This window comes from Cryptomeria japonica, chromosome 7, assembly GCF_030272615.1.
Source record: "Cryptomeria japonica chromosome 7, Sugi_1.0, whole genome shotgun sequence".
NCBI lineage: Eukaryota > Viridiplantae > Streptophyta > Pinopsida > Cupressales > Cupressaceae > Cryptomeria > Cryptomeria japonica.
Window position 1 is genome coordinate 669,131,566 of NC_081411.1, and position 16,623 is coordinate 669,148,188.

Here is a 16,623-nt window from a genome sequence, read left to right on the forward strand (position 1 = left end):
GTGAAAAAAAATGGGAAAATATGCAAATAACGCTGATGACGAAGAAAAGTGAAAAAAATCAATGGATGAAATGGTTTTAATCATCTTACATATGTTTTCATGAATGTTGAATCATTGATTTTAAAAATCAGCTCGCCCATTTCAAATAAGAGATGCCTTCAGCATAATTAAGTCTAAACATTTGGTGCTATATCAATCTCAATAAAATTTAGATTTAGATATATACAGTTAAGAATTAGTTGTGATTGATGTTTGTTTCAAAGGCGTTTGATTAAAGGATAATGTCTACGTTGTAGACATCTAGATGATGCTAAGGTAAAAAATAATAGTTGTGATTGAGTTATAAATAAAATACATGAATATCAATTAAAATGGAGGGATTGGTCCTTATTCCATATCTCCCACTTCATCTTGATGAAGTTGAAATATTGAAAATATTCGTTGTCTAATCTTTTCATAGTGTTTATTATGATCAAGATTACCATTTCTATTGAAGAAAGGTGAAGTGTTGGTGCATCTTCCATAATAGGAAGGGTAGTTTAAGCCATGGTGGATGAGGGTTTGAGGAGAGGGATATTGCATGGATGGAAGTGAAAAAATATTGCATATGCTCAAGTGAAATGATTAAAGAAAAGTATGAAGACAATGAGGTGCATATGAGAAGGAATAAAGAAAAATAAAATTAGGAGAAGCCATGAAGTATAAGGCTATCATTTTTAAAAAAAAGGTAATACTTGAATGTAAGGGTTGCCTATGATGTAGATTGAAGTTTTCAGACTTGTTTGAGGGAGGTATTTCAATTATATTTATTTATTTAAATGGTTAAGATTAAAGTTAAGAATTTTTTTTTTTTTTTTGGTTTTGTATTTATTTTTATCTTTTAAACATGAAAATTATACATAGTATCTTAAATATGGGTATTTTACATTTGATTTTGATGATTATTCATCTGATATATAATTAAAATATTAAATAAAACATAAAATATATTTTAAATTTATTTTACATAAATAAACATAGAGTTGATTGAACTATCATAAGATAAAGAATTAGCAAATAAGAGAAAGGGGAGAAGAGGCATGCCTTAAATTCTATTATTAGGTGGTTTTCTATAACAATATTAAATGGAATCATATTAAAAGATTCTATGACTTGTTGAAGAGCTTTTACTTCGGTATCTATACATGTCTAAACTAGAGATAACTAGTTGCTATGAAATATTTATAGCATTGTACTCAATAACATCCTTAACTTGAAATAATAAGTACTATGAAGTAGGATTTGAGTATATGACCCTCAATGATATAAATGATAAATGTTTTATTTAATGTGGAGAAATATTAGCTATTTAGTTTATTTCTTGTGGAAAATTTATTGTATCATTTATTATTTTGTTGACCTTTAGTTTCATGTGTTGATTGAAGTATTAAGTTAAGAGGTGCTACCCACATTTTCTCAACGTGTTTTAAGTAATTCTTTATCATTGTGGACTTAAGATTGTGTCCAAACATTAGGTCAAACTAGAAATTATAACATACACAACTTTGCATCCAAATGATTGGCATGTGAAGGAGAAACTTAGGAGGAAAAACTTTCCTTCTTTGAACAATTGTCCAAGAAGAGAATAAAACCAAATTTGAATCATTAGGACAAGAAGGAAGAGAAACCTTCTTAAAAGAAATGATACATTTCATGCCATGATTTAAAGAACAAGGAGACAAAACAACCTTAATAGGATCATTAGAAATCAGAAATTGATACTTTTGATTTTATCAACTCTTGCCAAATATTTGTACTCAATTTTGAAACTTGAGCTAGTTTTTTTACACTATTCTATTTTTCTTCTTTTTTATTTTATTGTACTTTTTCTTATTTTATTTTGATTTTTTAAATTATTTTTTATATTCGAGAGATATCAAACATGTAAAGCAATGTTTCATTTTATATATATTCCTTTTTAAATATTTTAATGTGAGCTCTTATTGATTTTTTTTAACATGATCATGTCATTACACTACACCCCTCATTTACACTATATAATACACATATTGACATAACTAGCTCCCTTTATCTTTCTCTCTTTGAATTCTTTAAACATACATTGCGTGATTCGATGTCATGTATGAACACTTAATTTCTTTATAAGTTATTAAAGAAGAGATTAGGTGAATTGAAATTTTTATAAAATTGAATTAATTTACATCTTTCTAAATGATGTTGATGGTTGATCTTCGCAAGGTTTTTTGTGACCTAACAACTCTTTCAAGGTATGTTGGTAAACAGATTTGTCACTGCGAATTTATCTTCCAAATTGACCGTGTTCGCCCGATGAGCAGTAACAATCGTGCCAACTGTTGGAGAGATTGTGGTCAGGCCACAATGTTCCTCTGCATTCGAGACAGGTAGCTCCCTCGTATGATGGGGGGTATTTGTGATTTTTGTGTACTTTTAACTTGAAAGTACATAAACATAAAACTAAAACAAGATTAATAATAGAAACCCTAATGATAGACATACGAACACCAAATAGGATATCACAACTGATACTGAATGCAAAGGGGGTTTAAGCACAAGATGAGTTTTGACTTGCAATAATGATAAAAAAAGGGTAACAGATCTCAACATATGAAGAGATGAGTAACTCTAGCACATCCAAACCAAGATACCAAAGCTTGATAATGTTTCATTATATCAATTGCATGAATCATAAGCATTCCAATAGATGACAAATAATTTGCATATGGACAAAGATATCACTAATTTGACATACAAAAAAATAGTAACAATAACTCAAGAGGAACATATAAAACATATGAGCTAAATGCACATCCTTTATTATTCCCATGAAATTATACAATCTCAAGAACTCTTTTGCACAAAGTATAAAAACAAAAGTCATCAAACTATTTCTCTATGAATTTCTCCATATTCTCCCCTTTGTAAGAGTCTCTATTTACAAATGATATATCCTCATATTTATAAGCCTCCTTCAATAACTAATCCATAACCACTTAGAATAAGCACTTTTGGCAACCGCTTAGGACAACCAACTGAGGAAAACTACCTAAATCAACACTTAAAATAACTACCTTTTTGAAGACAAGTTAAAATTAACCTAACTTTTACAAAAATAAAGCCCAAATTAGTTACAATAAGTGATATAAGTCACGTTTTCAAAAAGGTAAGTGGAAACACTCATTGAAAGAATGAATAGGTCATCAATTTGGTTAAAGTGAGCACCGTGTCATCCTACAATCACAAACAACTTGGTCTTCAAGGAAATTCTCTCCAACTCCAACTTGGAAAGTTACTCCTTTGCATGCAATCAAATATCCACCTTTTGTAACTAACCACAAATCACCACCAAGAAGATTGAAACCTGTTAAATTCTCATTACACCTCTTAAAGCTAATATCCTATTAGAATTTAGAAATGATGCACCTTTAACAAAAGCTACCTAGACCATTCCTCAAGTTGAGATCATGAAAATCATCTCTGAAATACTTTGTAGATGTCACATTTTCTAACTTCATTGCAAGTCCTTGTGACTTCGAATCTACCTTTTTTATTTGTTCCACAAAGAATCACAACTTGCGAACATGAATTCTATTTCATTAGAATCTACATAGTGATACTATCGTTTGCAATGATAGCCCACATATCAACAATGCAAAATTTTTGCAATGACTAACTCTTCACTTGATCACTTTCCTTAAGAAAGTCAACAACTTTTAGAAGATTATCTTCTATCTTGGAATTTTATCCTATCAACGTATACAAATTCATGCAAACTTGCCAACTTGTCACTATGGTGGCCAATGAATAATTATTTTCTTTGTCTTCTGCAACATTGAGTAGATGAGTTGAATTTGGAAATACCTTACTCCAATTTCCTAAATCCTTTTCAATAAATTGATTTTGAGTATTTCCAGCAACCATTGTAGATCATCCAAAGGAATATCTTTGAGGCGTGCTATCAAACGATTTGGGTGCATTGTGAATGGTTTCATATTTTGCATGCGTGTTTAGTGAACTTCATGGTTACTACACCTTTCCAACAATTTGGTGTTTCGATTATCTCATGACCGCAGCCTTTAATGAGATGATATCTCTTTGAAGAATTTTGTCGATGAGTACTTTCCTTGTCTAGGCATCCACATCTTGCATCTACTTGAGAGTTCACGGAGCCTTTTCAACAAATCATTTATGCATTGCTGTGAGCATTGCATCCCATGAGATACATCTTTTTGAGGTCTTCTGTTGAGCAATTCGGTTGAAATGTCCATGTATTATTTCAACGCCTTTACCTTAGTGCAATCGTGAAAAATAATTGCAAAGGTGGCAGTATTTGGCTTCGGCCTGTCAATTGCATATTTACTTGAAAAATTCTAAAGTCGCTTCAACAAATCCATTTGGTTGTATTCTGCAATCGTTTCATTTCACTCCCGGAGATGGTATCTCTTTGAGGTAATTGGTCGAACACATTAGCGTCTTAGTTTGTACTTTTGCATTATGCATGTGTGTCGTACCTTGTGCTTTCATATTTATGCTCATGAACTACTGTCAAAGCTCTTATCTTGGCATTGGTAGAGAAGAAGAACGCTGGTGAAGGTTAGTGTTTGTTGCGAATCTCACAAAAATTGCATTCTGTGAGATTACATCTCTTTCGAGGCATTCTGTCAAACAAATTTGGTGTTAGAATGGGCTTTATGTCTGCCATTGCATTTTCTTGAAAGTTTCTAAATAGTATTTGCTAAATCTGACTTTCAATATCGTGCAATCATTGTGTCATGAGACGACGCTACCTTTAAGTATTCTGTTAACCAATTCATGTACGCTGTCTATCAATCCGCTTTCCTTCTTCGTCCTTGCCTTTCACATACATGTGTACAAGTGCACTTGCATCTATAATATTTCACAAAATCCCTCTATCCTTGATACTTTGATGGATATCCATAACCTTCTCCAAAGCTCCACATTTTGGTGTAGGCGGGTAGGAGGATACCGATAATAATTATAGGTTCGCCTTTGCACTTGGCCAGTGTATGTGCTTGATAGTTTCTGAAACCTTCACTGTGAATTTGCACACGATGCTTCGATGAATTAGTTATCTATAAGTATTTCATATAACTACCTCCTCTTTGGCCTTTGAAAACAAATGAGAAACTCTCTTTGTTGGTGATTTGTGAAAGTTGGCAATGTCTATCCAGTTTCTACGATGCATCATCATTTTATGCATACAATACATGTTATACATATATTACATGTTACACATATAACTACATGGAAATGTCTACCACATCCTATGCATACAATACATGTTACCCATACATTACATGTTATATATATATATATATATATATATATATATATATATATATATATATATATATATATATATATATATATATATATATATATATATATATATATAGATAATTGTATGCCTGCATGCCGGTTTCTGATAACTTCAAATATCGATTGTGTTTGAAGGGTGGCTTTTAAAACAAACCAACAACTTTCCTCATTTTGTGGCCTTTATGAATTTGGCAACTTGTGGAAAGTCGTAAAAGTATCCAACTTGGCTGACATAACTTAGATCAACTTAGCCAAACCACCGATAGTCATGTCTTCATCAGCTTCGAGAGTTTCTATTAACTTTAAACTTCTTCATTTGTGTTTTGGTAAAATAAAGCAACTTGTCGATAGTACCCTTATTTCCAATGGTGTCCAATGTCAATTTTAAAACCAACTTACCACTTTCCCTAATTTGGTGGTCTTTACAAGTTCGGCAACTTTGGATACTTTTACAATTTTATGGAAAGATCGAAGACGCTTGATTTAAACTTCCTTATCGACAGAATACAAACTTACCATAAAGAACATCCCACGATGAAGAATCAAGTTTATCTTTATCAATATGTTCTTGATAAAAATTTGCCACATTGCTAAAAATAACATCTCAAACCTCCTTGTTGAACCATTTAATCACGAGCTTCATAAAACTCAAGATTGGATTATTCTCATAAACGATACGATGGAGAATGAAGCTAAAATCCTTGCAACTTTGAAAGTGCTCTCACCTGTAAATTTGCCCCATTATTTGAAATAACACTTGAAACATCTTCATAATAGGATTTTGTAATATCTTTTATATATTTTCAAGTTTAATTGGTTTTGTAATCTTCAATGTGATGCATTGTGACTACCAAGAGTTATGATTGAAACATGTTGTTCCAGTTCGGGATGTAAAGAGATCTAAAATTTTCAAATGATTAGGGTTTTTTTTAGCTAGAAGGTTCCCATTTAGAGAATTTTGACGTGAAAAGTTCAAAATTTGTCAAGTTTAAAATTGGGGCTAATAGCTAGCTCTAACTAGGGACAAGGACTACAAAGGACGCAAAATAAACCCAGGATATCAATTGGGTATCAGTGTGTTATCCAACATGGGCATAGATTTACAAAAAGGAGACAACAAGAGAGACTTATTGGAGGAACTAGACACAAACCAAAAATGGGCAAAAATGCAACCAAAACACTTAACTAAATATGTACATGGTAGGCAAAGCCTACCTCAAATTTCTACACAACGGTCATACAAAGACATTTATAGGTTGAGAGAAATAGGAACCTGTCTGGAAAAGTGATGAGTATTTGTGTAGCACCTAGAATCTCCATAGGTTGAGAAGATCAACATGTATAAGATAAGAAATATCTTTGACCAACAGACCAAACAACCATATCTCATCATAAATCTTTGGGCTCTCTTGAAAGATTTGGGTACCACTTTCTGTGATATCGGTTATGTTTTCTAGCATCATGTTAAGCATATAAACTTTCTCCATTTGAAGACCATTTTGATGATTTGGATTGGAAGACATTAACCCATGAATTGGATAACCTTCATATAGCTTGTGACGTGAAGAAACTTTTGTTATTGCAAATGTTAAATCTAACTTTTGAAAATCAACTTCCAAAAGCATAGGATCATCCTGTGTGATGACATTTTATTTTTCTTCTATTCAGAGAACTTCAAAGAGTTCTTTAGCCATGGAATTCAAAAGTGAAGAATACAACACACTTGTACTTTGGGAATCACTTGTAGAAACACATTCATCTACAAATAAAGGAATGAGGTAGATACCTTGACCATAGAGGGAGTCATTATTTGAAGCCTTCAAACACCAATTCGGGACACAAATATTATGAGAGTTAACTTCATTAGTCTCCTTCATTAGGTCATCCATTACCTCATTCATCTTTGTATTATTGGTATAGTTCCCAAAAGCACCCTTTAATATATGATTGTTCGTTTGATCAAAAGATTCAAAAAGTAGATTTCGTCAAAATTTGAATGCTCCATAGGATTTAGATTTTTGTTCCATCAAGATAGAGACATTTGTTGATATATCTACATAGATTTAATTTTAAACTTATTCATAGACATCCACATAAATTTTTATGTTCTTTGGTCCCAATGATTCCTCTTCATCAAACCCTTCATGGAATTTGAAAACTTCATATTCAAGTGGCATGTATTGTAAATACAGGATTCTTGATGGTTCATCTTCTTTCACTTGAGGCTGATTTGGAAGTTCATCAATATCTTCAAAAGTAAAGGTGCCCATTTCTGAAGGAAAAGAAGATATTTGCAAAGTTTCACTTGTGTTTGCCTCTACATTAGTCATAACCGTACAAGGTTGTTCACTAGGTATCATGCCTTTGATTTCATTAGCAAAGGTTTCATCTACAATAGTCAGTGATGGATGAATGATAATATCTTCTCCACATAGAAAGTCATCATCGGAAGCATTGAGACACCAACTTGGAATAAAAAACTTCATGAGATTTATCTTGATGTATCCTTCCCTTTTATTCAAGCTTGGGCTGCATGGAAGCCTTGAAAATGATTGATATCTTTTCTTCAAACTCCTTTTTTTTAGGTTCATGAAATAATTCATCTTTATTGTAGAAATGCTTGAAACACTCTTGGCATTCTCCAATGCATTCCTCTTTTCCCATCTCTCTTACTTATTTTAGATATTTCTCATGATATGCATCCTTATGAGAAGATATAGCTTCATCTTCATTAACAAATGCATAATGTGATGGATCTTTCTCAAAACTTGGATCACAAGACATCACATCAAGAATGTGTTCATCTTCAAGAAAATAATTCTCTTCCTCATCTTTTTGTTCAATTGTTTGCGATTTTTAAAGAAAGGAAGGATGCACTTTGTTATGATCAAGTTGTCTTTTGCCATAGAATCTTTTCAAACATTGAACTTGTTCAACATCATTGAAAGTTTGATTTCCATGAGAAATAGGTGGAGGAGAAGGAGCGTCATCATTATTATCCATTGTTGATTCAAGAATACAAATAATGAGCAAGAAATTGGTCCTCTCTTCCATATTTTTCCTCAATCTTTTGCAGAGTTTGGGGTAGAGAAGGAAGAATTTTATCAGGATTAAGTTTCTTTCCACTGTATAAACTCTTCAAGAAGTTGACTTGTCCAGGAACGTCAGGAAACTAATTTTTTTGAGTAATAGGTACAAGAGAAGGATCATTTTTTTCTTCATAATTATTGCTTGTTATTGATTCGGGTAAATGATGAGAAACAAGAAAACCAATCTCCTTTCCATCCTTTTCTTCAATGTCTTGAGATATTTGATGTAAGCAAGGGTGAATCTCATTAGAAGTGAATTGCAAGCCACCATAGAAGCTCTTTAAGAATTCAACTTGTATGCGGTCATCAGTAACTTTCTTCTTTTGATATCGAAAGTCTTCATCATTGCTTTCACTATCACTTTCCAATTTTCCTTTGTACCAAACCATTGTTCTGAATTTGATCTTTCCTGGATAGAGATGCCAACCTTCATTTTGAAGAAGAAACTTTGAAACTGAGGAACAAACACACTGGTATTTCGCTCCCTAGTAGAGTCACCAAAAATATGTTGGTAAACAGACTTGTCACTGTATATTCACCTTCAAAATTGACCCTGTTCGCCCAAAGAGAAATGAAAACCATGCCAACAGTTGGAGAGATTGTGGTGAAGCCACAATCTTCCATTGCGTTTGAGAGGGGCAGCTCCCTCGTATGATGGAGGTATTTGGGATTTTTGTGTACTTTTTACTTGAAAGTACAGAAAGGAGACAAAAGTAAACTAAAGAAAGGTGAATAATAGAAACCCCAATGGTAGACATAAGAACACCAAATAGGATCTCACAAATGATGATAGATACAAAGGGGGTTTAAGAACAAAAAAAGTTTGAACTTGCAATGATGATGAAAGAAGGGTGACATATCTCAACATACAAAGAGATGGGTAATTCTAGCACATCCAAACCAAGATACCAGAGCTTGATTGTGTTTCATTACATCAATTGCATGAATTATAAACATTCCAATAGATGACAAATGATTTGCACATAGACAAAAGATATCACCAATTTGACATACGAAAAATCAGTGATAATAACTCAAGAAGCACATCTAGAACATACAAGCTAAATGCATCCTTTATTATTTCCATGAAATTATACAATCTCAAGAACTCTTCTATACAAAGTGTAAACACAAAATTCATCAAACTATTTAATTAAGAATTTCTCCATAGTCTCCCCTCTATAAGAGTCCCCCATTACAAATTAAATAGCCTTGTATTTATAGGCTTGAAACAATAACCACCTTGTGACCACTTAACCTAACTACTTAGAATAACCACTTAGATTAGTCAGTTAGGATAACTATCCAAGTTAGCCACTTCTAGTAACTACTTTTAGAAATAAGTTAGGATTTACCTAATTTTTACAAAAATGATTTTCAAATTCTAACTTGTGGCTACAATAAGTAGAATAAGTCACTTTTACAAAAAGAAAATTTGAAACAAAGACTAAGTTGAAGATCTTATTGAGGTAGTTCTCAATCCTCGCTTCATCGTGACACTGAGCATTTTTTGTCTTTTGTTCGTTTAATCTGCACTTGCAACTATAACACCTTAAAAAATTCCTCTATCCTTGATGTTTTGATGGACCCATATAACCTGTTCCAAAGTTCTTAAAATCGTTGCACCCAACGGGATGACATCTTTCCAAGGCCTTCTGTCAAACAATTCATTCATATCGACCTGTATATTTCTATCAATAATATTTGACAAAAATCTTCCTTCCATACCGTGACTTTGACATGCTTCGATTTGAAAGTTTCTAAAGCTTTCAACAAATCCATTTTGAGCATATCCAGTAATCATGCATTCGACAAGAGACATTTCTTTGGAGTGATTATATCAAACTGTTCAGGCGCTTTGTTTTTACGACCAGCGCATATTCATATATGATCTTCAGGCACCAAGAAGACATATACACACATCCACCACAGCTTCAACTCACACCTAATAAGAAGATTTGGAGTGTCGTCAAGAGAGCCGTGCGGGTATGAAGTTCAACATGCACATACAATGATCAACTATAGGTGTAATTCAACAACCATTGCTCATGTGATCAAAGTATGAACAAGCTCTATTCACTAAACTTGTGCCGCTACATCTGTATAAAATGTAAATAAAGCTTGCAATGTTAGGATATGTTCCAGAGCGTTTCATTTATTCAAATGTGTTGAGAGCTTCCTTGCGGAATCCATTTTATGTGCATTCTGTTATCATTTCATTTTTCTGATAGTTGTTCGATCGCAAGCTGATACAAAGCTGCCATTTTGGTGTAGACAACAAGAATAGTGGCAAGGGTCGTGAAATTTAGGTTTACGCCTGCTAATTGCATTTGCCTCGAATTTCTCAAGTCTCTTCAACAGATCCATTCTCTATATGTTTTGCGATGACATCTCTTTGCAGCATTTTGTCAAATTGTTATCGTCACTTGTTTACGCATCCACACATTGCATTGCATGAGATGACATAAGTTTGAAGCATTCTGTCTAACAGTTCGTATATGCTTGCCCCTTCCCTTCCACAGGCCATGCATGGAAAAGGTGGAATTTGGCTTTACATCAACCCGTGCAATTGCTCGAAGGTTTTCCAAACTTTTTCAATATATCCATTGTGTACATATGCGTTATGCTTTGATGAGCGTCCATACCGATTGCATTTGCTTCTGAGAATCTTTTCAACAAATCCATTTTGTCCAAGTCCGTTGTTACAATGCTGCTGCAGCGATCCATTTATTGCTTGAAAGATTCTAAAGCATTTTCGCCAAGTTCATTTTGCCTATGATCACGACATCTAGTTTGTAGAATAGGTAGTTATAATAACTACTTTCTTTTAGCCATAGGGTAGTTATAATAAGTTCCTTGCTCTAGTGATCGGTAACTTTTTTCTTCTTTTCAAAACCTTCGACGTAGTCAACATAAACCAACTTGGGTACGTCGGAGGTTTTGAAAAGAAGAAAAAAGTTGTCAACATAAACCAACATAAACCAACTTGGCAACTTGGATATATCGACATTGTTGTAAACTAAACCAACTTGTATCTAACAATCAAAGTTATTGAAGAGTTCAATGATTCTTTGCATCCTTTCTTACACATTATCGGCATTTGAAAGCATTTGAATCACGCTTTGATGAACGCTCGTATCTTGTCATTCCTGAATTGATAGCAAAAATGATCACGAGAAAAAATGGAACTATAACATACAACATTATTATGGTTATGAATTCCTTTGCTTGACATCTCCCAAATGCCTTTGCTCGAAATGTCTGGCCGTCAACCCTCTGGAGAAAGTCTCTATATATCTTTAGAATAAATACATTTTGTGTATGTTCATGATCATTATCTTCTATGAGATGACATATCTCCAAGATATTTTGTCAATCAATTTCATTATTTTATAAGTGATTTTTGGCAAACTATCTTACCACTTTGCAAGGTCTTTGGTTAAGGTGACAAATGATTTTTCTCCATCGCGCTGGGATATTTAGCACTTCAAGATGATCAAGAGGTTATCAATTCAAGGAGCTTAACATGAAAGTTCAAAATTTGCCAAGTTTAAGACTGGGGCTAACAAGGTATTTGTAAAATTGAATTTTTTTTATCTATCAAAAAGATATACAATAGATTGATGCCAACCAAGTGGATGTAAGACCAAGATTTTGTTTGAGAGGCGAGTTGAGTTAAAGAGTAAAGGACAAAATTGTAGCTAGAAATATTATTGCACGTATCAAACATATAAACAAAAACCATTCACTAGACTAAACAAATTGCATTTCTAAGACAAAGATCAAGATGATGTCACAATATTAATCAATTTGCACTATTCTTTAATTATCATATTTAAGTATTGTTATTCATATTTTCTTTCTTAAACTATATATATTTGTCAAAGTAATATTATGATAATTATTCACAATTAGTCTATATTACTCTACAATTACTATTAAATTGATTTAAATTCATTGTAAAAATTATTTATTTACCTTCACAATTTTTTTCTTATGCATAATAGACCTATTCTCTTAACTATTTTCAATGTAGATTTTTACTTTATTTTAACTTATAAAATATATTTTTTAATAGAAAAGTATTACTTTATATTTAATCTTTTAAATTTTAAAATCATTATATAAAAGCCTTGATTATATTATTTCAAAATAGTAATGTTTTGATCCCAATACAACGATTTTATTGGTTTTGTTTAATTATTCTTAAACTTTTTCTCATATTCTTAAATCTCTATATTTAAATTAGATTGATTATTTGTGAGTTTAATGCAAGTCAAAATGCTCCCAAGGATGAAGGGAAGCTTTACACGCCACCTCTTTGGGTCGTCAAGTCAAGGTCTTAAAAGATAAAAACGCTTATTAATTGTTTTGCTGTTCCACATCAGTCAATAAATTTACCATTTTCCTTCCGCGTGCAGGAGGCAATCGTTATCGGTGTAGACTTTGTTATGCAAGTGGCCGGCTTAAAAATAGTTTTGATCCATCACACATGACTTGGCAGGGAAGATTGGAAAGACCAAACAGAAACTAAGCAGTAATTTACAGACCACCAAATAAATGACAATCTATGACTTAAAATTTCTGGAATTCTAGTGTCGTGTCATATACAATCTATGGTTTGACTTTCTAGAATTATCAAGAAAATTATTAATTTCAGATTTATTGCGGTGTCCTTTTATTGCCGTGTCCTATCAATTTGTAAATTCTGTCCTAATAAATAAAATAAAATTTCCCATCAATTTGTAAATTCTGCCCTAATATTCATAGCATTTTCCCATCAATTTGTAAATTCTGCCCTAATATTCATAGCATTTGATTACTAGGCAAAAAAGCCAAAGCCAATGGATGTTCTGAAGAGATTGTTTGTGTTTTTAGTTGAGTATTGAGTCTTAGGTTGAAATTTTAATTGGGTTAAATATTAAGTTAAATTAGTTGAGTATTATTCTGACATCATTCTTTATGATATCAGAACCATGCATTTTAATAGAATTTTACTGACAGACGTTAAGAACTATTCAATTTCATCAATAGGCCAAAGACCTATTAAAAATTAAAGACCCATTAAATTCAAAATATTTGTTGATCTTCCCCTCTATATAACCCAACAGCAAACCTATGGGTAGTTGTAGGGTTTTGTTTCAAACGAGTTTGAGGTTTTTTCGAAATGACCAAAAATAGTAGTCTGTCTGCATGGTATTTCTTCCTTTCAGTTCTTTATATGCTTACTCTACCTTACAATTGTGATCCCCTTACAGTTGGTGGAGACAGCATAGCTTTGGGAGCTTCTCTCACTGGAAATTAGAGCATAGTTTCAAAGAACGGCACCTTCGAATTGGGATTCTTTTGTCCAAACGGAACAAATAACTGGTACATCGGCATCTGGTATGCCCAAATGTCTGACAAGACCATTGTTTGGGTGGCTAATAGAGAGACTCCCATCAGAAACAAGCCAGGTGTTTTGAATCTAACAACTGACGGCTATCTCAAACTGTATGATTCAGATGGGCGATCAATATGGTCAACAAGAAAGAACCAGAAAGCTATAGCCTCCAGAGCTATGATATTGGATTCTGGTAGTTTTGTTATGTTGGGCGCAAACAACATATCTGAAATTGTGTGGGAGAGTTTCTTGTATCCAGGAGACACATGGTTGTTGGGAATGAAGATGTGGAAAGGCATGAAGCTAACTTCTTGGAAGAGTTCGTTGGATCCAGCACCTGGGCCCTCCTCTTTAGGAATGGATCCAGCCCCAGACAAGACGCAGTTTTCGCTACTGTATAATAATAGTGTTACTTACTGGAGCAGCGGAGAGTGGGTTGGTGACCATTTCAGTGGTATGCCAGATATGCAGAATAAGTACGAATCCGAAATTCTTAGAACGCCCTTTGTAAGGATTTCTCTCACAAAGATGTACTTCACGTATATTCAGATAACAAAATTTGATAGTGTCATGCAGCGTGTAGTCCTGTACAAAACTGGAGATGTACGAGCTTACTATACAATTCATAATAACAGCTGGATTAACATCTGGTCTGTGCCAAAAGACCTATGCCTTGTTTATCACATGTGCGGGGCTTATGCTGCATGCAACAGTAACAATCTTCAATTCTGCAGCTGTCTCGAGGGCTTCCATCCCAGAGACAATCACTCCTGGTATCCACAAGAATGGTGGTCAAGCGGATGCCTTCGCGATAGCTCTCTCCAGTGCTCTCCTACCAACGGCACCACAGATGGATTCGTGCAAAAGAGTGACATAGCCTTAGCAGAGAAAGACGCTGTTCCATATTCCCAATACCCATCTCTATCAGCATGTTTGGAAAATTGTTCCTGCACAGCCTTCGATCTCACTAATTCTACTCTTCCCATTTGTAGAATGTGGTTTGGGGATCTGTTCAATATTCGCGTTGCATCAAACAGCCAGCCCGTCTTCCTTCGCATGGCTGCTTCTCAGTTGGGACAGTCCATATCCAGTGGAGGAAAAAATCAAGGACGTGTCCTATTGATTTCACTTCCCGTTGGTGGTGTTTTCGTTCTTGTTTTTGCTTTCCTTGTTATAATCTTTCTTCGGCGGAGGCGTGGAATAGTAGGTAAGGGAGGAGATTCGTAAGCTGACCTGCCTGCTTCCCTGAGAACATTCACTTACAAGGAGCTCCGAATTGCAACCAACAATTTCAGAGATAAGTTAGGGAAAGGAGCCTTTGGCTCTGTTCTCAAAGGGGCTCTCCTAGACAATACCCTTGTAGCAGTTAAAAAATTAGAGGGTTCTACACAGGTAGAAAAGCAGTTTTGTGCAGAAATAAGCACCATCGGAAACATACAGCATGTCAATTTGGTCCAGCTTTGTGGATTTTGCACGGAAAGATCTCAAAGGCTGCTGGTTTACGAGTACATGCACAATGGTTCTCTCAATTCCCTTCTCTTCGCTGGATCACAAAGGCTGTTGGATTGGAAGACACGGTTCGAGATCGCTTTAGGCATTGCCAGAGGCTTAGTTTATCTCCACGAGGAATGCAGAGATCAAATCATTCACTCCGATATAAAGCCTGAGAGCATACTTCTGGATAGCGATTTCAGCGTAAAAGTGGCTGATTTTGCGCTTTGCAAAGTTGGTGGGAAGAGATTTCAGCAGGGTTTTGACAAGCATGAGAGGAACTCGAGGTTACATCGCTCCCGAGTGGATCGACGGCTTAGCAATTACTTGCAAGGCAGACGTGTACAGCTTCGGCATGATGGTGTTGGAGATAATATCGGGTCGAAGAAATGTGAACATGAGCGTGAAGGAACAGACTAAGCAGTACTTTCCCTCATGGGCTGCAACTCAACTTCAAAAGGGAAACTTGATAAGTATTGTGGACGAAAGAATTGCAGAGCATGCAGATGTTGAGGAGGTGAGAAGAGCTACGCTTGCAAGCTTGGTATGCATTGCACAGGATGAGAATGAGAGGCCAAGCATGGCTCAAGTTCTCCGGATGCTCCAAGGAAAGATGGAGGCTGATACACAGCAAGTCATGAGATCTCTACAGTACCTAGTGGACCTCTATTAGATTCCCATTGTCGCCTGTTTATAAAAACGTTTACGTTCTGTTAAAATTTGTAGTTCTTCTTGGCAGGGTGTTTTTAAAGTTAACGCATGATTTGAGTAGGGATTAAAATCAGAGTTTTCCGCCTGCATTGGATAGAACTACACCGGCTCCTTAAAACTGACTATGTAAGTTATATTCAGTCAGTGAATGTTGTAAATATAGAAGCTTACAATAAATTTGTAACGATCAGTGTTACAGAATCTGCTTTGCAGGCAAATTCTGTATAAATAACCAGAGTATAGATGCTAAATGCGCAATAGTTTGAATTTTACAAATAGCTTAGTCAATATGGGTAGGCTATATTTTTAATGTGTTAAATTTTGATGTTTTATTAAGATTCAGTTTACTGAATTTGTTATTCATATGAATTAATCTTTTATGCTATTTAGTATATATTATATCTTATGTTTATAGTGTTAAAGTAATAGAATCATATCTTTTTTTAAACATTACTTAAATATAATAAGTGTTAAAATAAATCATTTATAAATTCACATTAATTACTATTCATGAAAAATGAAATAATAGATTTGATTGAAAAAACTATAACTTTGAATTGCAACAAAAATTTATAGATTAAATATGAATTG

The 16,623-nt window shown here is 34.0% G+C and overlaps 1 protein-coding gene across 1 annotated transcript; it reads left to right on the forward strand.

The window, feature by feature from the left end:
- Positions 1–13,842: 13,842 nt before the first annotated feature.
- On the forward strand, positions 13,843–16,084 carry LOC131040839 (G-type lectin S-receptor-like serine/threonine-protein kinase At2g19130). Its single transcript, XM_059208885.1, has 4 exons — positions 13,843–15,033; positions 15,097–15,724; positions 15,819–15,955; positions 16,061–16,084. Exons 1-4 carry the CDS (start codon positions 13,843–13,845, stop codon positions 16,082–16,084), a joined length of 1,980 nt encoding a protein of 659 aa, XP_059064868.1.
- Positions 16,085–16,623: the final 539 nt, after the last annotated feature.

Coding starts and splice junctions, on each gene's coding strand:
- LOC131040839 (XM_059208885.1), top strand. CDS start 13,843: ATGTCTGACAAGACCATTGTTTGGGTGGCTAATAGAGAGACTCCCATC. Junction 15,034..15,096: donor TTCGGCGGAGGCGTGGAATA/GTAGGTAAGGGA, acceptor TTCACTTACAAG/GAGCTCCGAATTGCAACCAA. Junction 15,956..16,060: donor TGGAGGCTGATACACAGCAA/GTCATGAGATCT, acceptor TCTTCTTGGCAG/GGTGTTTTTAAAGTTAACGC.